The sequence below is a fragment of the Nicotiana sylvestris genome, chromosome 7 (assembly GCF_000393655.2).
Source record: "Nicotiana sylvestris chromosome 7, ASM39365v2, whole genome shotgun sequence".
Classification (NCBI taxonomy): domain Eukaryota; kingdom Viridiplantae; phylum Streptophyta; class Magnoliopsida; order Solanales; family Solanaceae; genus Nicotiana; species Nicotiana sylvestris.
The window spans coordinates 102,861,420-102,887,495 of NC_091063.1; the positions used below are offsets into that span (position 1 = coordinate 102,861,420).

At 40.0% G+C, this 26,076-nt stretch overlaps 4 protein-coding genes across 4 annotated transcripts; 1 reads left to right on the forward strand and 3 right to left on the reverse strand.

The window, feature by feature from the left end:
- Positions 1-3,290: 3,290 nt before the first annotated feature.
- Positions 3,291-3,764, reverse strand: LOC138873543 (secreted RxLR effector protein 78-like). Its single transcript, XM_070152013.1, has one exon. It carries the CDS (start codon positions 3,762-3,764, stop codon positions 3,291-3,293), a length of 474 nt encoding a protein of 157 aa, XP_070008114.1.
- A 363-nt stretch (positions 3,765-4,127) lies between these two features.
- On the reverse strand, positions 4,128-4,703 carry LOC138873544 (uncharacterized). Its single transcript, XM_070152014.1, has 2 exons — positions 4,529-4,703; positions 4,128-4,435 (listed from the first exon to the last, which is right to left on the reverse strand). The coding sequence occupies exons 1-2, from the start codon at positions 4,701-4,703 to the stop codon at positions 4,128-4,130; spliced, it is 483 nt and encodes a 160-aa protein (XP_070008115.1).
- A 105-nt stretch (positions 4,704-4,808) lies between these two features.
- LOC104227517 (uncharacterized) lies at positions 4,809-5,159 on the reverse strand. The gene has a single exon (XM_009779775.1). It carries the CDS (start codon positions 5,157-5,159, stop codon positions 4,809-4,811), a length of 351 nt encoding a protein of 116 aa, XP_009778077.1.
- A 6,423-nt stretch (positions 5,160-11,582) lies between these two features.
- Positions 11,583-12,125, forward strand: LOC138873545 (uncharacterized). Its single transcript, XM_070152015.1, has one exon. The coding sequence runs from the start codon at positions 11,583-11,585 to the stop codon at positions 12,123-12,125; it is 543 nt and encodes a 180-aa protein (XP_070008116.1).
- Positions 12,126-26,076: the final 13,951 nt, after the last annotated feature.

The window sequence follows — 26,076 nt, forward strand, 5'->3', positions numbered from 1 at the left end:
AGGAGTCTTAATTAGGGGAACATGAATCTAGTAAGCAAAACGGCCGGTCGGATCATTACACGTATCTCTAGTAACATATGTAGAGGTTGAAACTATGACTGTTTGTCTGAACCTTTGTTAATACTTTCAGAAGTTTTCAATATTATTGTTAACCTATGTGTGCTAGCGATACGACTTGAGTTAAGCTGATCTGTGACTAGTCTGCTAGGGCAAAAGCATTTGTTTTCATAACCTATTGCAAATATGAACTATGTGCTCTTTATATCTTAAGGTCCTTGATCTCAAGTGTTTGGTTCTTCAACAGTAGTATGCTATTACCACTGCCTCTATATGTGTTTGAAGCCTATCTCTTTGGACCTGTTTAATGTGTTGACCACCCATTTAGTTTGTAAATATGATCACTATAATACAGATAGGGTGTCTTGTAGCTTTATAGTATTCTGTTTGACCCTCCAGAAAGAGGTACATACATATGTGGTATTGTATTGCTATGATAATTGGTTTACATTGAAAGAGCCTCATTGACACTTAAACCTATATGAAAAATGAGTTGTTAGTGGTTAGAGGTATTTAGGAGTAGAGTTTAACTCTTGGTTGGTTTACTCTCCCCGGCACAAGCATTGCCCTGTGCCTTGAGACCCTTGGGAACTTTGAAGTGTCGGGGGATTCAAAAGGGGGCTTTGACCTTGAGTGGAACACTAATCTTAGCCTTTTATTTATTGACACTCATTATTCACTTTGGATTTAGTGTTTAATGACAACGAGAGATTTTTAATATAAATTATTTACCATACATAACCGCCACATTAGTATAACCTCTCATAATATTTGAGTATTGTTATTTTATTGTATTTTGCTCAAGTCATTTACTTATGTATTTCATGTATGGCTAAATATACAAAATGTGTGTCTAATGACTTTCTCTTTTCTTTGAACATGTACAGTTGTTTGGGCCTGCTGAGTTCTTGAGATATTCAAGTCCAAGTCTAGCATTGCTATATTCTAGCTGTTCGAAGTCCGTTGTTGCCTGTTATAGCTATTGTTGGGCCTGTCTCTTTGAGGCCCAAAAAACCAGAGTCAAATCTTCTTCTTTTACTCCTTTACTGTTATTGCTTCTCTACCTTAGATATACTGCCTCATTACTTTTGTTGCAGTCTTATTTTTCCATCTCACATATGTATGTAATATCTTATTGGATTGAATGCTTTAATTTATACCTTAAATCATGTGAACAATATAGGCAAGTCTTAAAGAACCTAGGATTAAAAGAAGTGTTAGTTAGTAAATAATCCTCCATTCGCTAATCATAAGCTGTTATAACATTAATTTGCTATGTTTTTGCTAATTCTTCTTGAAGATTTTGAAGCCTAAAAAGCTTAAAAGAGACGGTAGTCCCTCTTTTAAAAGGATAACCAGAATTGAATCGCAAATTTGATATTCTAAAAGGAAATCAACTCTTTTTTGAAAAACAAGGTGCTGCTACTCAAATCTAGATTTTCAAACGATCTCTTCAAGTCTAATATTTAAGAAGCCAAAGTATATCTTATGCTTACTTTTATAACATCTTCATCTTTTTAGAGTAACATGAACATCCATTCTTGAAAGACAAAGTGTTTTATAATTTAGCTCTTTTTTTACATGTTTTACTAAATACAAACATCATACAGTTTTTTCAAAGCTCTTCCAAGCACATATATGCCAATATTACTTTCTTTGACTTCCTTAAGCTCACATCCATTTTTAAACTACATACCTTCTTTGTAAGTATTATGTCCTAATACATAGTAAGTCGTACACATTTAACACTAGTTAAGCATAATATAAATAATTAGTCCTAAATCTAGTATAAGTCCTATGGAGCTACCTAAGGTAGATTTTAAGGGGTGCCTAACACCTTCCCCTTAGAAGAAGAAGAACCCTTACTCTTAATCTCACCGGTTAGTAAACTATTATAGAATATAACTTTAGTAATTAAATAGGTACCCTAATATATATTAAACTATTAGGTGACGACTCTCTTTCATCAACAACATAGAAATCACAAGTTGAATCTTATTTTGACTAGTGCAAAATAGGGTACAACAACCCTTACCTCATTTTGTACGATCATCTCAATATTTTTCAATTATTTGCAGTCAATCTTTTTTTTTTAAACTTGATTTGAGATTTCAATTTGCAATTCTTAATCAGCAATCAACAATAAACTTTCTTTCCTTTGTTTATCAATAACAACAACAACATACCCAGTATAATCCCAATAGTAGGGTCTGGGGAGAGTAGAGTGTAAGCAGACCTTACCCCTACCCCTAAAAGGGTAGAGAGGCTATTTTTGGGAGATTCTCGGCTCAACAGAATAGACAATAATATTAGAAAAGAAACACAAGAAAAGGCCTATAACAAAAAAGATGCAAGAAAGAAAATAACAGCAACAAATAAGTGAAAGGACAATAACACAAAACTATGCAAAACAACAATGTAAACACAACATAGACCGCTGACAAACCTAAACAAAACTCTATCAGACTACCCAGTACAAAGAGGGAAGACCTCTCGACTACCCCTAGCCTACCACCCTAATGCTCGACCTCCACATGTTCCTATCAAGAGCCATGTCCTCGGAAATCTGAAGTTGCGCCATGTCCTGTATGATCACCTCACTCCAATACTTCTTAGGACGACCTCTACCTCTTCTCGGACCTGCCAAAACCAACCGCTCACACCTCCTAACGAGGGCATCTATAGTTCTCCTCTGCACATGCCCGAACCACCTAAGCCTCGCTTCACACATCTTGTTGTCCACAGGAGCAATGCCCACCCTCTATAGAATATCTTCATTCCTTATCTTATCCAGTTTAGTATGCCCGCACATCCATCTCAACATCCTCATTCGGCTACTTTCATCTTCTGGATATGTGAACTCTTCATTGGCCAACACTCAACCCCATACAACACGACCAATCTAACCACCACTTTGTAAAACTTACCTTTGGGTTTCGGTGGCACCTTCTTTTCACAAAGACTCCAAACGTTAACTGCCACTTCATCCACCCCACCCCAATACGATGCATGAAATCCTCGTCGATCTCCCTATCTCCCTGGATGATTGACCCTGGATACTTGAAACTTTCTCTCTTGAGGATGACTTATGAGTCGAGCCTCACTACCATGTTCGCTTCCCCTGTCACGCTGCTGAACTTACATTCCATATATTCCGACTTAGTCCTACTCAACTTGAAACCTTTGGCCTCCAAGGTCTGCCTCCAAACCTCTAGTCTCTCATTAACGCCGCCTCACATCTCATCAATCAGAACTATATCATCAGCGAACAACATGCACCATGACACCTCCCCTTGAATATGGTGTGTCAGGGCATCCATCGCCAGAGCAAATAAGAACGGGCTAAGCGCAGATCTTTGGTGTAACCCCATAACTACCGAAAATAGCTCTAAGTCACCTCCCGTGGTCCTGACCCAAGTCCTAGCTCCATCATACATATCCTTTATCAATCTAATGTACGCTACCACCACCCCTTTCATCACCAAGCATCTCCAAAGCACGTCCCAAGGGACCTTGTCGTACACCTTCTCTAGGTCAATAAACACCATGTGAAAATCCCTTTTCCTATCCTTGTACTGTTCCACCAACCTCCTGATAAGATGGATAGTTTCTGTAGTAGAACGTACCGGCATGAACCCGAACTGGTTTTCAGAAATAGACACCACCTTCCTTACCCTCCCTTCCACCACCCTCTCCCAAACTTTCATGGTATGGCTTAACAACTTGATGCCTCTATAGTTGTTACAGTTCTAGATATCACCTTTATTCTTGTACAGCAGAATCATCATACTACATCTCCGCTCATCTGGTATTCTCTTCGTCTTAAAAATAACATTAAACAACCCAATCAACCACTCCAATCCTGCTCTACCCACATACCTTCAAAATTCTACTAGAATCTTGTCTGGTCTAATTGCTTTGCCCTGACTCATATTACACACAGCTACCACTACCTCCTCCATCTTAATACACCTACAGTACCTAAAGTCTCAAAGACCCTCGAAGTGCCCCAACTCCCCCAACACGATGTTCCCACCCCCCTCTTCATTCAGGAGTTTATGAAAGTACGTCTACCATCTATGCTTAATCTGGGACTCCTCCATCAACACTTTACCTTCCTCGTCTTTGATGCACCTCACTTGATCCAGGTTACAAGCATTCCTCTCTCTCACTTTGGTCAGCCAAAGTAACTTCTTGTCCCCACCTTTACCCCCCAATTCTTCATACAACTGATTAAATACAGCATTCTTAGCCTCAGTGACCACTAATTTCACCTCCTTCCTAGCTTCCTTATACCCTATTCTGTTCGCTCTCCTCTGCTCCTCGTTGGTGCTCTCCACTAGCGAAAGGTACACCTCTTTCTTTGCTGCCACTTTACCTTAGACCACGTCATTCCACCACTAGTCACCTTTGTGCTCACCATAATAACCCTTCGAAACCCCTAACACCTCTCTCGTTGCCTCTCTTATACAGTCTGTCCTCTCCGTCCACATAGCACTAGCATCCCCACCACTCTTCCAAGCACCCACAACCATCAACTGCCCCTCCAACTCCTGTGCATTACTCTTAGTCAAAACACCCCATGTGATCTTCGGTTGACCTTGCAAAAACCTCTTCTTCCTCTTTATCTCTATACCAACGTCCATCACTAGGAGCCTATGTTGACTTGCGAGGTTCTCACTCAGGATCACCTTACAATCCATGTACAACCCCTATCACACCTCCTTAAGAGGAGACAATCAGTCCGAGTCTTAGCTACCATACTCCAAAAAGTAACCAAATGCTCCTCCCTCTTCGAAATAACCAGAATTCGCGATCACCAACTCAAAAGCCCTAGTGAAATCCAATAGTGAAGTGCCTCCTCCATTCCTATCCCCAAAGACGAAGCCATCGTGCACCTTGCCATAACCCCCATCGGACGACCCAATATGACCATTGAAATCCCTTTCTATAAATAACTTCTCCGCAAGTGGAATACCCCACACCACCTCATCTAATCCCTCCCAGAAGTGCCTCTTAACATCCTTGTCCAGGCCCGCTTGCGGCGCGTAAGCACTACAAACATTCAGAGTGCTCCCTCCAACTACTAACATAATCGCCATCAATCTATCATTCACCCATCTAACCTCTACCACTGACTCCCTGAGCTCCCTATCCACCAAAATACCCACTCCGTTCTTGCCCTTCACGCATGCAGAGTACTACAATTTGAACCCGTCCATATTTCTCGCCTTCGATCCTACCCGCTTTGTCTAATGAACACAAGCTATATTGACCTTTCTCTTGTGGAGAATCTTTTCCAGCTCTATAAACTTACCTGTCAACGTCCCTATATTCCACGATCCAATCCTCAACCTATAGGCTCCCTTGTTGCCTTTACCCCCTATGGTCCCTATCCCACCCCTTGACCCGTGTCCCACCCTCACCCCTTCGCCCGCCCACCCCAAGGACATGACCCTACTCTGCCATTACTAACTACAACTGTTATACCTACGGTGGTCTAGACAAAAAATGCAACTATAGACAAGCAAAGGTCAAAACTCGGAAGTAACAAAAATTACAACTAATACAACATCAAATTAACTAAAACAAGCGAAAGAAAATAGGTGGCGGGAGGTACCAATTCCCGCGAATAAAACCTAGATGTTGTGGAACTCGATGTCCAACCCTTGTGACTGGCACATGACCTGCTCTATTACGGTTGCCCGTGCACCTCCCACCCGTCACTAAACAGCCACCAAAAAGTGCTACATGAAACACACACAACACACCACAAGACCAAGAAAAAGATAGGAGTGCAGGACTGGTTTACCCGTGTCGGCGCTGGAGATTTGCTGGTGGAGAGGTTACCATTATTTTAGCAAAGAAACAAAAATTGAAATCATAGATTTTGGGTCAAGGAGAAACAACAGTTGGTTATTCAAACCGATACTCCAACTAAAATGTTCCGATGAAAAAGCGAAAACGATTAAAATTAAGGCAATGGAATCAAAAGGTCCGATGAGGAGAACGCAGTCGGAGAATCTGGATAGGAAAAGAGTAGAGGAAATTTGCATGAAGTTTCAGAGATCGGAGACAGAGAAATACCCGAAAGTTGAAAATTCTGGCGAGTTATAGCCGTCAACGGAGACCACTAAAAGTTAAGGTATTTTGACCCAAAATCAATGAAGGACTAGATGAATCCAATATTGCCCTAAAATATTTTTTGATTTCTTGTTGAAGAACTTTCCTTTATTTATCATTTCAATTATTTATTTTTTCTTGTATTTTTTGGAAAGTGAAGTAAATTTAGTAATCGGTAACCATATTTTCTTTAATACTAGTTTTGACCATGAAAACTATTTTTGGATTAAACATTAAGGAGAACACAAAATGATAGTACAAATAAAGAAACTTGAAAAGTACTATAATACAAAATCACGGCGATGGTAAACTTGCAAGAAAGTTGGGGGTTTTATCGATAAAAAGAGAGAACCTAAAAGCCGATTCAAAAAATCATTGCTATGCATTAAATATTTATAAGTATTTTATTCCTCTATAGCTTAATCAAAATCCATCACTACTTATCAGAAGCTTAATTATGAGCCAGACTAATATTTCAAGGAGTATTATAAGTGAATTTAATCTTTTCTTCTAAGAAGATTATGCATATATTTGTACAAAAAATTACAAGTGAAATCTTGGACTCCACTTACCTCTATTAGTAAAATAACTATGTATAGAAAGAGAAAACTCAAAAGCCGATTCAAAGTCGCTGTAGTATTCTTTGTATGCCAATAAAAATGAATATATTTGTGCATTTTATGGTGGTTGTATAACGGTGAGAGTAGGAAGGAGGTGTCAATGAAGGTAGGTGGTTGGGTGGTTCTCAGCTTGGTGAAGATGATAAAGCGCATGCACTGTTGAAGAGTGGAATCGAGTGTGATGGATTCTTCCGGTGGAGTAATGTTATGGGAAAGGGTTATCTGATAGAGGATTTAATTATTGGGGCAAAAATCACGAGATATTCTTATTTACTGATAATGGATCTATTGATGGCTTTAGGTGGGGTGAAAGAAGAAATTGAAGGAGAATTGAAGATATTGGGGGAGTGGGTAAAATAGGGTAGGGGTGGTGAGGTGACATGCTATATGACGTCCACCTCACCCGAATATAAGGCCACATAGACTGGGTCCTTACCATGGTGGACTTCTGTAAGAAATATGAGTATATATAATAAGTTTGGTGACAATATGACTATATTTGTTTGTAAATTATAACTGAAGTTAAATGTAGACAACATTTAAAGGTAGAGGAATAATATTGTAACGGTCTGACCGGTCGTTTTGAGATTCAGCGTTTCTTTCGACGATTTGAGACTTTGAGTAGCTTCATATTATGTATTATGACTTGCGTTTATGGTTGGTTTTAGTTTTCGAGTGGTTAGGGATTGATTTGGAAGAATGATTCTCGTTTTAGAAGCTTTAAGTTGGAAGAGTTGGCCAAGATTTTACTTTTGGCTAAACGAACTCGGAATCAGGTTTTAATTATTCCAATAAGTTTATATGATGATTTTGGAAAGGTCCACAAAGTTTGGTTAAATTCCGATGAGTTTTGGATAAGTTTGGGTAGTTTGGTGATTGTTTTCGGTTTCAGTCGATTTGACCGTAAATGTTACTATATTCAGCAAGCAGTCTTTGATTCGTATTTTGACAAAACTATTATATTCGTATCATAATTTTAGAACCATATCAACTAAAATCATCAAGTTTCGACATCGTATGAGGAATTGATGGCCATTTTACTAAGAATTGGGTTTGCTAGATTATTAAGATTAGTTACGAGATTGACACTGAATTAATATTTAAAAATCTATACTATTTTCAAATATTGAAATCAACATATATCCTTTATTATAAGGTCAAATGGAATTATTCAAAATCCTAACTTGACTGAAATTTCCCAAAAAATCCATTAGAGGTATCAAAAGTGAGTTTCGGGATTGTTTGGCATAAGAAACGAGGCAGAACATCTAAGACAGAAGTATATAAATATCGAGAGTTTGTTCATTTGGTCATATTTTGCGTTGGGGAGCTCGGATTTGGATAAATTTGTAGGCAATTTTTACCACATGGATTGGAGTAAGTATTATATACTTGGTTTTGATTATATTTCATGAATCCATCTTTATTTTTGCATTTGATTGATGACCGATAATAGCCTAGATTCATGTAGTTTGGCGACTATTTATGCCCCAATTTGACTATGCTTCATTGTTCTAGGAAAGTTAAATAACGATAAAATGGCTCTAATTGTGAACTTTATGTTTTGTTGGAGCAAGTCGTGCTTATGGGGACTTAGGACAATGTTCAGAGCTAAATTAAAGCAAGGAAAGCCCCTCGGAATTGAGTACGTGTGAAAGAAGAAAGAAAAGAAGAGATAAACAGCCGATCCACTCTAGCGTGGGCCAAGCGCGGCCACGCTAGGGAAAAAGAACTAGGGCAGTGTTGAAGACAATTAGCACGGCCCAAGTGCGGTCACGAATGCGGCCGCGCTAGTCTAGGAAGCAGCGACAGTGTAGTTTGCCATTTGCGCGGCCGCGCTAGTCATTTTGAAACGCAGAAATATTAGGGGTAAACTTGGAAGTTTGGGGTCAATTCCACTTAACCTATAAGAGGTTCTGGTCGCCCAAAAAAGAGGATATCAAGGTTTTTATAGTTTTGTTCAAGGCAAGTAGAGGCAAGAGGCAAGGAGGATAATTCGGCAACGAGTTCTACCTTTATTCCTTTTGTTTTTATCATTCATGATGAATTTTGCTATTGTTATTATGAACACGATGAGTAGCTAAATTATTTAGTCTAGGGTTTTGATGGAACCTGTTAAGGGATGAACTTCTTGTTGTGTTAATATAGTTTGCCTAGTTTAATTTCTATTTGGTCAACTACGTTATTGTTGTAGTTAATTGATAGGATCCTCAATTAGATGTGCCTATTTAATATGTATTACTCGGGAGAGAGTGCATATTTAGTTAGTTGTTGAACAACACTACTCCCAAAGTATATGAGGAATCAATAACCGAGGGTTTAAAGGTAGGATTAGGGATAACGAAACCTTGGGTGCGATCTAAGTGAGCTGTAATAAATGTCAGCGAGCGTAAATTGGGAGAGTGCGTCTAGTAAATTGTCATAATTACTCGAGGGATAGTTACGGTAGTAAGAGTGCTCATGATTGATAAAGACGATTAGGCAAAACTATACGAAACATGACAGGAAGGGATTCCATCAATAGCGGAAATCACAACCTTAGATCATTCCCTTATTTGTTTACAACTCAGTCATAATTAGCTTTTAGTTTATTTAATTTTATTCAGTTATAGATAGTAGAAATATCACCAAGTGATATTCAAAATATTTGGAAAGTTGATTACGGAGAATTCAGTGAGTCTGACAAAAGTATTTGGTAGGTTAATTCCCTGTGGGATTCGACTCTGGGCTAAATACCCAGATTATATTTGCAACGACTGCTTTCCTTTTTATAAGGCATAGTTGGGCGTGATCAAATTTTCACGCCGTTACCGGGGAATTAACGGTGCTATCAATTATAGTTGAAAGAAATACAAAAATTCTTAGTGTAGTCAATTTTTTTCATTGTCAATCCATACATTAAAATTTTAACGTTTGCTAACTTGGTTATACATGTGCATGCCTAGAAACTCATCGATAACTGGTGAAGTGTTTGAAGCACTATCAGATCTCGAGAAAGTTTTCAAGGCCTTGAATAAGGCCAACCGGAAAAACAAACAACAACAATCAGTTGAACAACCTGAACCAGACATGGTAGACCAGGTAAACAACAGAGACAACAACAAGGATAATGTGGTAGACCCAGCTGCGCAGGTAGTGGCACCTCTAGTTCCAGAGGTTACTCTATATGACTGGGCGCAACCCACAACAGAGAATTTGGCCACAACGATATTAGTCCCGCAGATATAGGCTGAATCTTTTCAAATCACAAACAACATGTTGCACTTGTTGCAAAACAAGGGACTATTTTTGGTGTCATACATTATAGATCCTCAACATCACTTGAAGAATTTTCTGTCAATCTGCAAAACTCAAAGGCATCCCAACATAACTCAAGAAGTAATAAAACTGTTGTTGTTTCCATTCTCAGTGACAGGAGCTGCCTAGACTTGGCTAAATTCACTCCCTATTAATTCCATCACAACTTGGGAGGAATTAGTCAAGCAATTTTTGAATAAGTTTCATCCACCTAACAAGACTGCTCAGCAAATTGATGAAATTTTGAGCTTCAGACAGAAACCAATGGAAACATTGCAAGAAACATGGGATCGATTCAAAGGGATGTTGGTTATATATCTGTGCCACGGTATTCCAGAGTAGATGTTGCGGCAGCGGTTTTACATGGGTCTGACAGATAGCGTGAAGGCTAATATTGATGCTTCTGCTAGTGGAGCATTCTTGAGCAAATCATGGAGAGAAAGCCAGATCCTGCTTAACAAGATGGCATAGAATTCGGGGTGGACAACCAGGAATGCACCTATCACTCCTGTAGTGGCCTTAGATCCAACCAACACTCTTGCTGAAAATATGACCATCTTAATGACACAAATGAGCATACTCACCAAAAAGGTAGAAGAGCCAGGGCAGAAGCAGCAGGTGCACATTATAGATACAACCAATAAGGGCTTATGAACATCTTGCATTAGTCAGCCAATTGGTAGCCAGTGGAATGCGGAAAGTGATCATCATCATTACCCTAATGACATGAATTATGTGTCTAATTATGGGGGCCAGGGACAAGGTGGTCGGAATTAGGGCCAACAGAATCAGCCATACAGCCCAGTCCAGCTACAACACAACAATGGAAATCTGGGAGCCATATGACCTCATAATAATATAGCACCCTACCAAAGGACATAGTGGTATAACAACCAAAATTAACAGCAGGGTTATCATCCTCCTCAACAACAACATGGTGGGAGACATGAAAATGAGTTTGCTAGACTCGAGGCAATGATGCAATAGGTTATTGGGTCAAATGCAAAAATGAGTGAAAGAGTAGATGCACATGAGTCAACCATAATGAATACTGAAGTGCAAATGGGCCAGATCTCGATGTCTTTGAATAATCGTCCTCATGGGACATTGCCTGCAGACACTCAGGTAAATCCAAAAGATTAAGGCCCAAAATAGCTGATGGCAGTGAGTCTACATAATAGCAGAGACCTAGACTTGGAGCAAGAGAGGGCTAAAAAAAGCAGACAGTATGAGAAACTTGTACCAGTGCCTATTGAGCTAGATGATTCAGCAAAACTGACAGAGGTGACAGTACAGCCTGCCCAGGAAGAAACCAACACACAGATTGAGGCTGAGAAAGAAGCTGAGAAAGCCTAAGAACCAGTAGTTGAGGTGGTGTCTGATAAAGAGAAAACCCAAATCACTGGGAAGAAGAGACCTCCAACACCATTCCCATAGAGGCTGGCCAAATACCAGAAAGAGGAACAATACAAGAAATTCTTGGAAATGTTGAAACAAATTCAGGTAAATATTCCGTTGATTGATGCTTTGAAGGAGATGGCTGGTTATGCAAAAATGATGAAGGACTTGATGTCCCAAAAATTCGACTTCCAAGACTTAGCCACAGTGAATCTAACTCAGACATGCAGTGCTGTGGTAACTAGACCAGTTGCTAAAAAGTTGTCTAATCTAGGGAGTTTCACAATTCCCTGCACCATTAGTAACTTTGCCTTTGCCAAGGCACTCTGTAATTTGGGGGCTAGCATAAATATTATGCCCTTGTCGATCTATAAGAGGCTGGGGATTGGAAGAGCTAGATCCATATCTATGTTGTTGCAGCTGGCTGACAGAAATATGAAAAGACCCTCAGGTATTTTGGATGACGTGTTGATACAGGTAGGGAAATTTGTATTCCTTGCAGATTTTGTGATTCTGGATTGTAGAGTAGATAAAGAAATTCCCATAATTTTGGGAAGGCCGTTCTTGGCCATAGGGCAAGCCCTCATTGATTGTGAAACTAGGGAGCTCAAGATGAGGTTGAACGATTAGGAGATAACATTCAACATGCAAAAATCAATGAGGCGACCAAGTGAATTTGCCAATTGTTCTCTTATTGATGTCGTGGATGTAATCATGGAAGAGGATGATGAGACATTGACTATTGAGGATCCTCTTGCTGCATGTCTTATGAATTTTGATGAGGTGAATGGGGAAGAATTGGCAGAATGGGTGTTAGCTCTTGAGGGAAAAGGCTTTTGGGAGAGAACACTTGAATTTGATCCCCTTCACTTAAAGAAAAGATAAACTCCTTCAGCCAAGCCATCCATAGAATAACCACTAAAGCTGGAGTTGAAGCCACTGCCCGCACATCTCAAGTATGCATTCGTCGGACCTAACTCCACATTAGCTGTTATTATCTCATTTAGTTTGTTAGATGTGCAGGCACAACAACTTTTGCAGGTACTCACTGAGTGCAAGACTGCCATTGGGTGGACCATGGCAGACATTAAAGGGATCAGCCCGACATATTGTATGTATAAAATTCTGCTGGAAGAGGGGCATAAACCTTCCAGGGAGCACCAAAGAAGGCTGAACCCCAACATGAAGGAAGTGGTAAAGAAGGAGATCATTAAGTAGTTAGATGCGGGAATCATTTTCCACATCTTTGACAGCAACTGGGTTAGCCCGGTGCAATGTGTTCCTTAGAAGGGTGGTATGATGGTGGTAAAAAATGATAATAATGAGCTGATCTCTACAAGGACCGTCATAGGTTGGAGAATTTGTATGGACTATAGGAAATTGAATCTGGCCACCCGGAAAGACCACTTCCCACTTCCCTTTATTGATCAGATGCTTGAAAGACTGGCAGGGAGGTTCCACTTCTGTTTTCTTGATGGGTACTCAGGGTACAACCAAATCTCCATTGCACTAGAGGACAAAGAGAAGACCTCATTCACATGTCCATATGTGATTTATGCCTTCCGGAGGATGCCTTTTGGACTATGCAATACACCCACCACATTCCAAAGGTGCATGCTGGCCATATTCACCAACATGGTTGAAGACATAATGGAGGTGTTCATGTAGGATCTCTCAGTGGTAGAAAACGCATTCGATGAGTGCCTTAGAAACCTGACCCGAGTGTTGAAAAGGTGTATGGAGACTAACCTTGTACTTAATTAGGAAAAGTGCCATTTCATGGTACAAGAGGGTATAGTCTTGGGGCACCTGGTATCAAGCAAGGGAATCGAGGTGGATCGTGCTAGAGTTGATGTGATAACAAAGATGTCACCCACCACATTAGTTAAGGCAAACAGGAGCTTTCTCGGGCATGTCGGTTTCTATCGGAGATTCATCAAAGATTTCTCGAAAATTGCCTACCCTCTCTATAAGTTGTTAGAAAAAGATCACCCTTTCATGTGTTTCTGATGATTGCAGGGTAGCATTTGAGGAGTTGAAAAAGAGGCTAGTTATAGCACCCATCATTGTTGCCTCGGATTGGGAGCAACCATTCGAACTCATGTGTGATGCTAGTGACTATGTAGTGGGGACAGTGCTAGGATAGCGGAAAGACAAGATAATCCACTCAATTTACTACGCCAGTAGAATGTTGAGTGGAGACCTGCTGAACTACACTATGACTGAAAAAGAGATATTGGTTGTGGTGTTCGCATTCGACAAGTTTAGATCATACCTGATTGGCTCTAAGGTAATTATATATACTGATCATGCTTCTCTCAGGTACTTGATTGAAAAGAAGGAGTCCAAACTACGCCTGATTCGTTGGGTGCTGCTACTGCAAGAGTTCGACCTGGAGATTTGTGACCATAAGGGCACGAAAAACCACGTCGCTGATCATCTATCGCGACTTGAAGGAGCTGAAAACTTAGTTAAGACAGAGAAAATTTTGGAAACCTTTCCAGGCAAGCAGCTACTCGCCACAAGTCTTGAGGAAGTGCCATGGTATGCAGACATTGCAAATTACCTGGTAAGCGGTATAGTTCCCTATGACCTTTCCTCTGTGCTAAAGAAAAGGTTTTATCCTGACTGCCACATGTATTATTGGGATGAACTTTATCTGTTTAGAATTTGTGTTGACAATATGATCCGGAGGTGTGTCCCCGAGATAGAAAAATCTTTTCTTTTGCAGGCATGTCATGCATCGGCATATGGCGGACATTTAAGAGGAGTCAGGACGGCAGCAAAAGTTCCAGAAGTCGGGTTTTACTGGACAAACGTGTTTAAGGATGCACATCAATGGGTGAAGGGCTGTGATGAATGTCAGCGAACCGGGAACATCTCCCATTTCCATGAGATGCCCATGAACCCAATCCAAGAGGTTGAAGTGTTCGATGTGTGAGGGATAGACTTTATGGGTCCCTTCGTCAGCTCCTTTGGCAATAAGTAGATACTTGTTGTTGTAGATTACGTGTAAAAATGGGTGGAAGCTGCAACACTCCCCACCAATGATGCAAGGGTGGTGGTAGATCTTTTGAAGAAGAATATATTCATCTGTTTCAAGACCCCGAGAGCTATTATAAGTGAGAGAGGCACTCACTTCTGCAATCGAGCCTTCAAGAAATTGCTAGAAAAGTACGATGTGTGACACAAGGTGGCAACCCCATATCATCCTCAGACCAATGGACAAGTCAAAGTGTCGAATAGAGATAAAGAGTGTGCTAACCTAGACTGTGAACGCCACAAGAACTGATTGGGAAAAAAGCTAGATGATGCACTCTGGGCCTACAGAACCGCTTTCAAAACACCAATTGGTATGTCACCATACAAGTTGGTGTTCGGGAAGGCCTGTAACTTTCCAGTGGAACTAGAACATAGAGCTTGGTGGGCAATGAAATATTTAAATCTGGACATTGAGGCAGCAGGAACTAATAGAGTCATAGAATTGCATGAGCTAGACGAGTTCCGATTTCTTGCTTTCAAGAGCACGAGGTTATACAAGGAGAAAATGAAGAGGTTGCATGACAAGAACATTGTTGAGCGAAATTTCAATCCTGGAGACACGGTGTTTCTTTATAACTCAAGATTAAGGCTATTTCTGGCTAAACTCAAGTCACGATGGTCTGGACCATTTCGGGTGGTCGAAGTGCTCCCTTCAGGTGGAATAGAGATTGCCTAATAGAAAGATTCCCACACATTTAGAGTCAATGGGCAAAGATTGAAACCATATGTGGGCATGGATAAAACCAAGGAAGTGTCAGTGATCTATCTGACTGAACCTCAGAGGTCGAGCGAGCCTTAAATGCGCTTAACTGCGTCGTATCGTGACGTTAAATCAGGCGCTGCATGGAAGGCAACCCATTGACTTGTAACTGTCGTGCCACGACATTAACTAAGGTGCTTATTGGGAGGCAACCTAATGTATAGTGACTTTAGTGTAGTCAGAATTATTCTTTTTGATTTTTAGTACGTACTAACCAGTGCAGGTGAGCTTGGGCGAGTGATAAGTCCATCAAACACTGAAGGATAAGGTAAATAAATTGAAAAATCTTAAGGCCCAGGAGCGCGACCGTGCTCAGACCGTGCTAGTGGCCACGCATATGGCCAAGTATTCTGCCTCAGATTTTCCCCCAGGAGCACGGCCGCACTGAGACCGCGCTAGTGGTCGCGCATATGGCCAAGTATTTTGTTTCACTAGCGCAGTCCAAGCGAGGTCTGTTTGAGTTAAGATTTTTTTTATTTTCTTATTTTGTTTTTTAATTGAACCCTAACTCTTCTCCTCTTCTCCTATCACAACTCCCTCTCCCCCACGACTACCCTTCCCCCCCACGATTGAAACCCCTCTTCTTCCTCACTTCTCACAAATACGCCCCTCTCCTATTCCCAAATAATCCCAACCCTAATCCTCCAAAAGTTCCACGCCAATTTCATCCCCACCACTCGTCTTCTCCACTTCTCACAATCTCCTCTCACTTCAGGTAAGGTTATCTTTTTGCAATTTTTTGTTGGGTTTTCTTTTAAATTCTTGAGTACGTAGTAGTTTTCCTTCTCTTTTCTTAGAAGTAATTTGTAGTGTATACGTACTGCTTGTGGGTGGTGGTGTTTTTGGAGTTGTATCTCTTACCTTAGTTGGGTGAATTTGGGGCAATTTTGATAGTAATTGGGTTACAACATGATTAATTGGGGGTTCCGGTAAATGATGCCCATAAAGTGTTTGTTAAAATGCCACAATGAGTGTCAATGGTAATTATGACCAATTGTGCGGGTGAAGTCTGAGTAACCGCAGTTGAGTCACATCTTTTATGCTGTGCTAATGATATTCTTCTTCTAGGTACTATGGCACCCTCCAGGAAATGCCGAACCACCGATGCTTCATCCAGCGGTCAGGCTGGATCCTCTAGAGTGCACTCTTTAGCTCCTACTCATCCTTTTGATAGTAACAGTTCGTCTCCGTTGCGGCTCAGGACCTTTTTGCGGATAAGGCCTCCAAGAAACCAATACCGGATAGGGGAATGGATATAGGGTTGCTCCACAATGGTTGTCCCAACTTGTATAATGAGCTGGTCAGGCGTGGGCTAGAAATTTTCTTTGAGGAGCCGGACGATGGGAATTTGATGGTTGTGTGCGAATTCTATGCCAACGTAAAAGAACATGCGAATGGTGTAGTAACAGTGCATAAGAAGGCTGTGGATACCTCTGTTGAGGCTATTTAGAGAATATACCAGTTACCCGCACCTGTGGGGGAAATAGAGGATTTTTATAAAGCCTATGACAGAAAATACACTCAGTGGGAGTTGTTCTTTGAAACCATATGTGTACCCGGCAAGGAGATTGTGTGGATGAAATATGGGAAGAAGTTCCATTCAACGGCTCTCACCTTCGAAAGGAAGTGATGGTTGTATGTCATCAACAACCGCCTGCTCCCGTCCTCTAATAGCACGGAGGTGAATGCTCCTTGAGCTGCATTAATTTGTTGATTTATAAATAGTCACAACTTTGACGTGGCTAGGCTTATTCATGAGGATATGTTTATACGTTGTCCGGTGAAGAGGTAGGGTTTCTTCTTCCCTTCCTTAGTCACTAGGCTTTACTAGGCAGCTCGGGTGCTGGAAAATTTGAATGTGGATGGAAAAGTGTCGATAGAGGCAAAGTTTTAAACTGATAAGGTTACTACTGGGAAGGAGCCTGTGGCACCTGGTGGTGATGATAGTGTTGACTCCGATGCATCTGAGGAGGGAGAGGATAAGCAGGAGGAAGTAAGATACGAGTCGCCTGCTCATGAGCAGGTTGCAGAAGATGCAGGACTATCTGGGGTTGGTCGGGTTACCCGGTTAGCAGCCTTAGAGCAGGAGGTAGCAGGGTTGCATACCTCGGTCATTGACTTAAGTACGCTTGTTGATGCTGTGGCCACCCAACAGCTCAAATCTGAGAAGAAAATCATGGGCTAGCTGCGAGCTCTGGGTCGTGCAAATTTAGACCCGGGGACGGTCTCCGATCAAGATTGATCCATCATGGAAGTTCCTTTACCTCACATTTCTTTGTTTTGTATGCCATGAGGACATGTCTTCTTTTTAAGTGTGCAGTGGGGGATTCTTCGGTGTATGTGTATATATGTAAGAACATGATTGTTTTATGTTTTCTTTTGTTTTGTGGCTTTGAGTAGCAGTTGAATTAGGTGTGTCGACTTTTCCCAATGACGGATCACATTCGGCGGGGTTCTTGAGGGTCTATGTCGACCTTTAAATTAAAAAACCCCAAAAATATGTTGGACTCTTCCTAATGACGGATCTTCTAGACAGTTTTCTTAAGGGAAGTTAGTCTAAAGAAAATACCAAAAAGATTTTCTGTTTTAGGTAGTGTAGTAACTCCCCCCTGGTTTTTCTTTGGGCCGCGGTTATTTTCCAAGGGTTTTGCTTGAACCGGGTGTTGTTAGTTTTTGTTTATTTTATTTATAGTTTTTATTTGGTACATATGGCTATGAGCTGAGATAGGAAGAGAATCTCTTAGTGTTGATACACCTGAACACAGTAGACACTAGAGTGTGATGCTTAGTCTTAGTTGTTGATTCTTGTTAGAGTGCCTTAAATTGTATGTTTATCATTGACTTGAGTACTCAAACGAGAGTGTTTTGATAAGCCAATCTGGAGTGAGTCATGTGCCATATGTGTGTAAGTTGTATTGTATTCTATGCTCTGCATTTGATGCCTAGAACTTGTCATGTGTGTTTGCAAAGCGAAATAGTAGTTTTATTCAGTCTTAGAAGTGATATAAGCATTTCTTTGTTAAGCCAGACATATAAAGTAGTCCCACCTAAATGCGATACATCGTAGTTAACCCGTTGAGCCTATAAGTCTGTTTCTTTGGCAACCACATTACAAACTTTACCCAATTGTTTGAACGGCCCATCTGTTTGAACCCCTTTACCTCCCATGAGCACTTGAATGGTTATAAAATATGCAAAAGTTAAAGTGTGGGGTGGTGGTTTGGTATTTGAGTGGAACCAATGAAATAGAGAAAAAAAAGTGCAGTGTTTTGAAAAATGAAAGAATAAGCGTCACTTTAAAAAAAGAAAAAAAAGAGAGAAAAGAAAATAAGAAAATGTAGTCCTTGATAAGTGATGACTTGATACAATTGCACCAAAAGGAGTTTTGGGTATTATAAATAGAAGTATGGTGAAATGTCCGATCTGACATAAGTATGGTTCTAAATGCGAAAGTGATTGTATTAAAAGTGCTTAGGGAGGTTAGTCACTATATCCAAATATATCCTACCTGTCTCTTAGCCTACATTACAACCAAATGAAGTCCTAATTGATCTTACACTGAATAAGCTCGATTAGTAGAATAGTACACTACGGGCAAGCCTATGGTATATCTTTGTGGCATATGAATGTTCTTTCTGAGAGTGAGTGAATTTTGTCTATCTGAGTACCTAATTATTCTTAATATTATTACTTATGGAACTACTCTCTTGTGGGATGTGAGGGCAATTGATTCACGAAGGAAAGGTAAGTCTTGACCTCTGTATAGACTAATTTGAGTAAGTATGAATATTGCACGGCACGTGAGAGTTGACACTTGAGGAAAAAATGTAACACTACTAGATGCAACTTCGGTGATATGTTAAGGAAAAGCTTAGTGAAGGAACCTTTGTAAGGTAAGGTGTATTGCTCGGGGACTAGCAATGATTTAAGTGTGGGGGTGTTCATAATAGGCTAGATTCATGTAGTTTGGTGACTATTTATGCCCCAACTTGATATGCTTCACTATTCTAGGAAGGTTAAATTGATTTGAGGCCCATTGGTAGGCCCTAGGGGGATGTGCATTCTACATCGGTTCGTATTTGTTGACTTAGAACTATTAGTATTGAGGGTTGAGTCATTCAGTTAAAGTTGAGCTTATTCGTGTCTGATATGCTCTATGTGTTACTCTTCTATGCTATGAGGGGTGGTGATTAGTTGGTTATATGCACATATGGTGCGGTTCTGTTTGGGCATTATAGTGGAATCCGAGCGAGATGGTGACTGGGGTGTGGAATAATTGATTGCGCCTTGGTTATGATCTTTTCGGGCTGTTGTATATTGTGTTATTTGCTTCTCCGTGGTTATGGTCATGCACTTTGTGTACTTGTTGTTGAATTTTGTGTGGTTGATGATTTGAGCATTATGGCTTGAGGTATTTCATATAGACCGGTGTTTGAATGGGACATGCATTGCAGCGAGGCTATGCTTTGATATAATCCTTTGTGTTAGATCCATGTGTCTTGGTTCTATTATGTGTAATGGGTTCTTAGCTTTGTGCTTGCGGTGATATCTCTTGAACTTGTTGGATGGTCCTTTCATTTGAGTCATTTTTTCATTTTTGGGTGCATTTGAATGGTTGCGTATTGGTGCACGAATTTCATGGTTTATGGCTTAAGGTCGTATTGGTGTGGCATGTCAGTAGGGTGGTTGTGTTTGATGAGATGAGTTTATTGGACCTAGAATGGGTGCTATCAGAATTGATTGCGGGATATTTGGAAGGATAATGTCATTGATCGGCTTAGAAATTAGCTATGGTTCTTGTTGTAGGAGGGAGAGCTCCATGACTTGTTGATCTGATAAGTGTTTATGAGTTTATGCATGTTTCATTCATCATTGATAGTGTACGAAGGTTTAGAACAGGGTTTTAATTGACATGAGGTTTATTACTGGTACCGGGTTTGTTTTTGATCAACTACTATGATCGGAAGTTTATTGCTACAAGTATATGAGTTGTGTGTTATATCATGTGATTACATATTGGGTTATAGTTATGGATTGATACAACTTTTTTAGAGTTATACGGTAGATAGATGCAAGAATCGGGTCATATAATGAGTTCTAGATGTTGGGATTTGGGTTTTAAGGTTTATGGACTAAGGTTGAAGTAAGGATCCTATGTTAGATGGTGTTGTCGGGCTTATAGGGATTGGGGTGATGTGGGATCACCCATGGTTATGTGAATGGCGAGGGTAAATGGCGATTTGATGTCTTTGGAACGACTTTTGGCACGTTTGAGGACGAACATATATTTAAGTAGGGGAGAATGTAACGAACCGATCGGTCATTTTATGCCTTAGCATTCCATTGAGTGGTTTGAAACTTTTACTAGTTTCATATATGTGTTATGACTTGCGTGTATGGGTGGTTTCAGTTTTTGAGTGGTTCGAGATTGATTTGGAAGAATGATTCTCGTTTTAGAAATTTTAAGTTGGAAGAGTTGACCAAGGTTTGACTTTTGGGTAAACGGACTCGGAATCAGGTTTTAATTATTCCAATAAGTGTTTATGATGATTTTGGACATGTCCACAAAGTTTGATTAAATTCCGATGAGTTTTGGATAAGTTTGGGTTGTATGGTAATTGTTTTCGGTTTCAACATCGATTTGAGCATAAAGGTTATCATATTGAGGAAAAGACCTTTGATTTATGTTTCGACTAAACCATTATATTCATATCGTAATTTTGGAACCATAGCATCTGAAATCATCAAGTTTCAACATCGTATGAGAAATTTATGACCATTTTACTAAGAATTGGGTTGCTAGATTTCAGATTAATTACGAAATTGCCACTGAATTCGTATTAAAAATTTGCACTATTTCGAAATAATGAAACCAACATATCTCCTTCATTGTAAGGTCAATGGAGTGATTCAAAAGTCTAAATTGACTGAAATTTCATGAGGAATCTATTGGAGACATCAAAAAGCGAGTTTCGAGATCGTTTGGCATAAGAAATGAGGCAGAACAGCTTGTCAGAAGCATATAATATCGAGAGTTTGTTCATTTGGTCATATAATGAGTTGGGAAGCTCAAATTTAGGCAATTTTGTAGGCAATTTTTACCGCATGGATTGGCGTAAGTATTCTATACTCGGTTGTGATTATATTTTATGAATTCATCGTCATTTTTGGCATTTGGTTAATGATTTCAAAGTGAAATTTGGGCGGTTTTTTCTAAAATTTGATGAATTGAATTTTTAGTTTTGAACATCGATTTGGAGTCAGATTTGAGTGAAACTAGCATGTTTGGACTCGTAATTGAATGAGTTTTCGGATTTGATAAGTTTTTTGGTTGACTTTGGGCTTTTGATTAAAGATTTGACCTTTATCGATTGGGTTTGTTTCCTTTGGTATTATTTAATGTTTTTGAGTTTCTTTTGGCAAGTTTTGAGCCGTTCGGAGGTCAGTTCATGCGATATGGCATTTTTAGAGTATTGTTTGGCTTGCTGGTATTGGATTCAGCTAGTTCGAGATGAGTAACACTTATAAACTTAGTACTGAGGGTATGAATCCCTGAACATACATGCTATGTGTTAAGTGATGAGGTGATGTACATGCTAGATGATGTGTGTGTGGGCGTGCACTGTGGGAATTATGACTCGGTTGATTCTATTATATTGTGTAGTTACCTAATCTTTTCTATCCATAAAATTTCTACGTGTTAGAGAAATTGAGCTATGAATCATATTAGAAATCATGTTTAGGTTATATGTTTATTCTGTTGGAATCCACTGAGGTCATCTTTGCTATTGCGTTATTTGCTTAAATTGTAGTTACATACTCACTCATATTCATTCATTCGCATATCATATCTCAGTCTCTGTAATCCTTTATTGCCACATCATGTTATCATCATTTGGCCTGATTGGCATGAGATTTGTGAGTTTCAGAGGCTGGAGAGATTGATGACTGAGTTGGGGCCTGAGAGCCGTGTTGTGAGATATATTGTGGATCGGGCTGCATGGCGCAGTATACCATTATGGCTTTATATATATTATTATTATATGGAACGGGTTGCACGCCACACCAGGTTTTATTGATTCATTATGGGATCGGGCTGCATGCCGCACTAGGTTTTATTGATTCATTATGGGATCGGGCTGCACGCCGTTGCAGGAGGTTGGCTTATATTAGCGCTTGGGCAGGATCCGCGCCTCTTGAGTCTGATATATCTGTAGTGAGCATAGGTACCATACAATGTTGAGTGGCTGAGAGTGCTGAGTGATTGAGGTGATGAGTGGGAGTCGAGACAGTGAGATTGAGTACTCTGAGAGTGTGAGTACATGATTTCATCACTGTGATGCATTGCATTTGACATGCATACTTGATATACAAGCATAGAGATGCACATTCTCATGCTACACGGTTTTGTGGCATTCATGACTTCACTTGCACATTAATATGTAGGCATAGAGATGTATTTTTCTCATGCTATCTGTGAATGAAATATCTTTCCATTATTGAAAGTTTTTGGGAAAAATTATAGTTTTCTGATTTACTCATATTTTGGTGATTTCAATGAAAGATTTGAGTTTTATTGTTAAACCTGAAAAAAATGCCTATTTTCGGCAACTCTCAACGAGTTGAGCATCATATCTTTGAGTTATTACTTGTACTACCTTTATTATATTGTCGTGAGTTGTTCTTGGCTCTTGGTGTTGGATTCTGACTGTTGTCTAAGCTCGTGACTGCTTTCAACTTAAGGTTAGGTTTGTTACTTATTGAGTACATATGGTCGCTTGTACTCATATTACACTTCTGCACCTTGAGTGCAGATTTGGAGCTGATATTGCTGTATATGGGGGGAGTTGGCATTGAAGATGTACATGAGTTCTGGTTATAGCTTCCTCTTGTTTTTGGTAGCTTTAGCTTTATAAATCTGTTTATGTATATTTCAAACAGATGATGTATTTATTCTATACGAGCTTTGTAAACTCTAAATCTTAGAAGTTCATGGTTTTGTACTACTAGTTTTTGGCAAGTTGTATAAACTTAAGTTATTTAATCATTTATTTTTCTTAGTAAATATTATTTGAATTGGACTATTGTTAATTGGCTTATCTAGAAGGTTGGATTAGGTGCCATAACGACTAGTTGAATTTTGGGTCATGACAAATGTGAATCGTTTTCCTTTTACAAAAGTCACACTTTTTTCTCTGACAATTTTCGTCTGCGAACATTAAGTTGTGGGTTTCCTTTCCAAGTAAAGGAATAGAGAGAGGATGTGGAGTAAATATGGGGGTGCGGATAGGAGAAAGGAAGGGAATATGTGATGACCCGACCAGTCATCTCATGAGTTACCACTCCGTTACCCCCATTTTTTCTTCTTATTGCTTTGTATAATGGTTCTATATATTATCGGGTTGATTGGTTAGGGTTCGGAAAGGAATTGGTAAGGTTTGAGATACTTAGTCAGTTTTGAGGAAGGTTAAGTTGGAAAAGTCAACTGGATGTTGACTTATGTGTTAGAGGGCTCAGATGTGAGTTCCGATGGTTTGGTTATCTTCGGGAAGTGATTTGGGACTTAGGAGCGTGATTGAAATGAGTTTTGGAAATCCGGAGTAGATTTAGGCTTGAATTGGCGAAAGTAGATTTTTGGCAATTTTCGGTTGGTAGGTGAAATTTTTATATAGGGGTCGGAATGGAATTCCGAGAGTTGTAGTAGCTCCGTTGTGTCATTTGGGATATGTGTGAAAAATTTTAGGTCATTCGGATGTGGTTTGGTTAGGTTTTTGATCAAAAGCATAATTTAGAAGATTTTGGAATTCTCAGGCTTGAATCTGATGCGGATTTGGTGTTTCGATGTTGTTTTGAGTGTTCCAAAGGTTGGAACAAGTTTCAATGAGGTTATGAGATATGTTGTCATGTTTTGTTGAGGTCCTGAGAGTCTCGATGAGTTTCGGAGGGTTGAACGGATTATTTTAAGTTAAAGAAAAGTTGCAGATTTTGGTTTCAGCTGTTGCAGGTATTTTGCTCTTCGTGTTCGCGAGTGGACCCTCGCGTTCGCAAGGGGGAGTCCCGCATTCGTGAAGGTCCGGAATGGTAATCATCGCGTTCGCGAGAGGCCTGGCCACGTTCGCGTAGGTTGGTGAAGCTGAGGCATCGCGTTCGCGATGGTAAGATCGCATTCGCAAAGAAGAGTTTTGGTCAATGGAATTTTTGTGCTTCACGAACACGAGGCTTTGACTGCGTTCGCGTAGAAGGATTTTAGGCCTAGGCAGAAGGTTTAAATAGTCGTCTTGTCCGTGAATTTGGGGTTTATTTCTTCCATTGTTGGTCGTTTTTGGAGCTTTTTGAAGGGGATTCAAGAGGGATTCAAGGGGAATCACTTGGAGGTAAGAATTTTGGACTTAAAACTCGATTCTATTGTGAAATCTACCTAATAAATAATGGCATCTAAGCCAAAAATTGAGGAATTAGGGCTTGAGATTAAGATACTTTAAAATGAGAATTTGAGAGGTCATTTGGACTCTGATTTCAGTGTTCTTGGTATGTATGGACATGTAGAGAGATAAGGAATCTATTGATTTATCGAATCCGAGACGTGGTCCCGGGGGTTGGGTTTTGGTAATTTTGGGATTTATGTTGTAAATTGATTATTTTCGCTTGGGCTTCGTTCTCTTAGCATATTTTGATGTCCTCATTCTGATTTTGGATAGATTCGACGCGAGTGGAGGCCGATTCGAGGGGCAAAGGCATCGCGGGCTAGAGATTTGACCGGATTGAGGTGAGTAATGATTGTAAATGATGTTTTGAGGGTATGAAACCCCGGATTGCACATCGTTATGCTATATTGAAGTGACGCACACGCTAGATGATGAGCGTGGGTTCGTGCACTGTTGGGGATTGTGATTTAGTCCGTCCCGAATGACTATTTTACCGCATATTTGGCTGAACTCTATTTGTTATCATCATTATTTTGGCTGAATGCCATATTTGGGCTGAATGTCAACTATTTGGACCCTTAGGGGACTTTTATTGATATTCCTTACTGTTTTGACTTTATACTTGAACTCAGTCATGTTATATTTCACTATTTTTGTACTCACCAATGTTTACTCTATTTTAACACTTAAATTATCTTTTAAATGAGATTTTGTGCTGAGAATCATGTTTTACTATTGCCCGAGTGGCTTATGAGGATTTTGATTGAGTAAGGTCGGGGGGCTATGTTGTGACGAAATATTTGATATTGATTATGAGGCCGAGGGCCTGAGGTATGTACGCCACGAGGTGGCTTGATTGATATGAGGCCGAGAGCCTAGTGATGATGCCATGAGATGGCTTGATATTGCGCTTGGGCCGTAAGGGGCCCCTCCAGGAGTCTGCACACCCCCAGTGAGTGCGGGTACCCATTGTGATGTGATATATAGCTCGAGGGCTGATATTGTTCTGAGATATTGCTCGAGGGGCGGATTTATTGATACTGTGCCTGAGGGGCGAACCTTTATGTGTTTATTTTCTTAATTTCCTATCATTTACCTGTTTAAATGTTCAAAAAGGTTTTCATGAAGTTTAATTGCGCTAAATGACTTTCATTTATCTTTTACTGATTTTACTGATTCATTATAGTTTGCAAATGTGTTTTACATGATTTCCTGCTTTCAGTCTTTATTTATGATTATTACTCACTAAGTTTGAGCACTCACTTTACTCCCTGCACCCCGTGTGCAGATTCTGGCACATCTGGTCCCGCTCACGAGTGCTGATCTTCCAAGCTCAGGCGGATCCGAGGAGTCT

Excerpts from the sequence above, each read along its gene's own strand:
- LOC138873545 (XM_070152015.1), top strand. The coding sequence starts at position 11,583 with ATGTTGAAACAAATTCAGGTAAATATTCCGTTGATTGATGCTTTGAAG.
- LOC138873543 (XM_070152013.1), bottom strand. The coding sequence starts at position 3,764 with ATGAAAGTTTGGGAGAGGGTGGTGGAAGGGAGGGTAAGGAAGGTGGTG.
- LOC138873544 (XM_070152014.1), bottom strand. The coding sequence starts at position 4,703 with ATGGACGTTGGTATAGAGATAAAGAGGAAGAAGAGGTTTTTGCAAGGT. Across the intron at positions 4,436-4,528 it reads GTGGACGGAGAGGACAGACT|GTAAAGTGGCAGCAAAGAAA; the intron begins GTATAAGAGAGG and ends ACGTGGTCTAAG.
- LOC104227517 (XM_009779775.1), bottom strand. The coding sequence starts at position 5,159 with ATGGCGATTATGTTAGTAGTTGGAGGGAGCACTCTGAATGTTTGTAGT.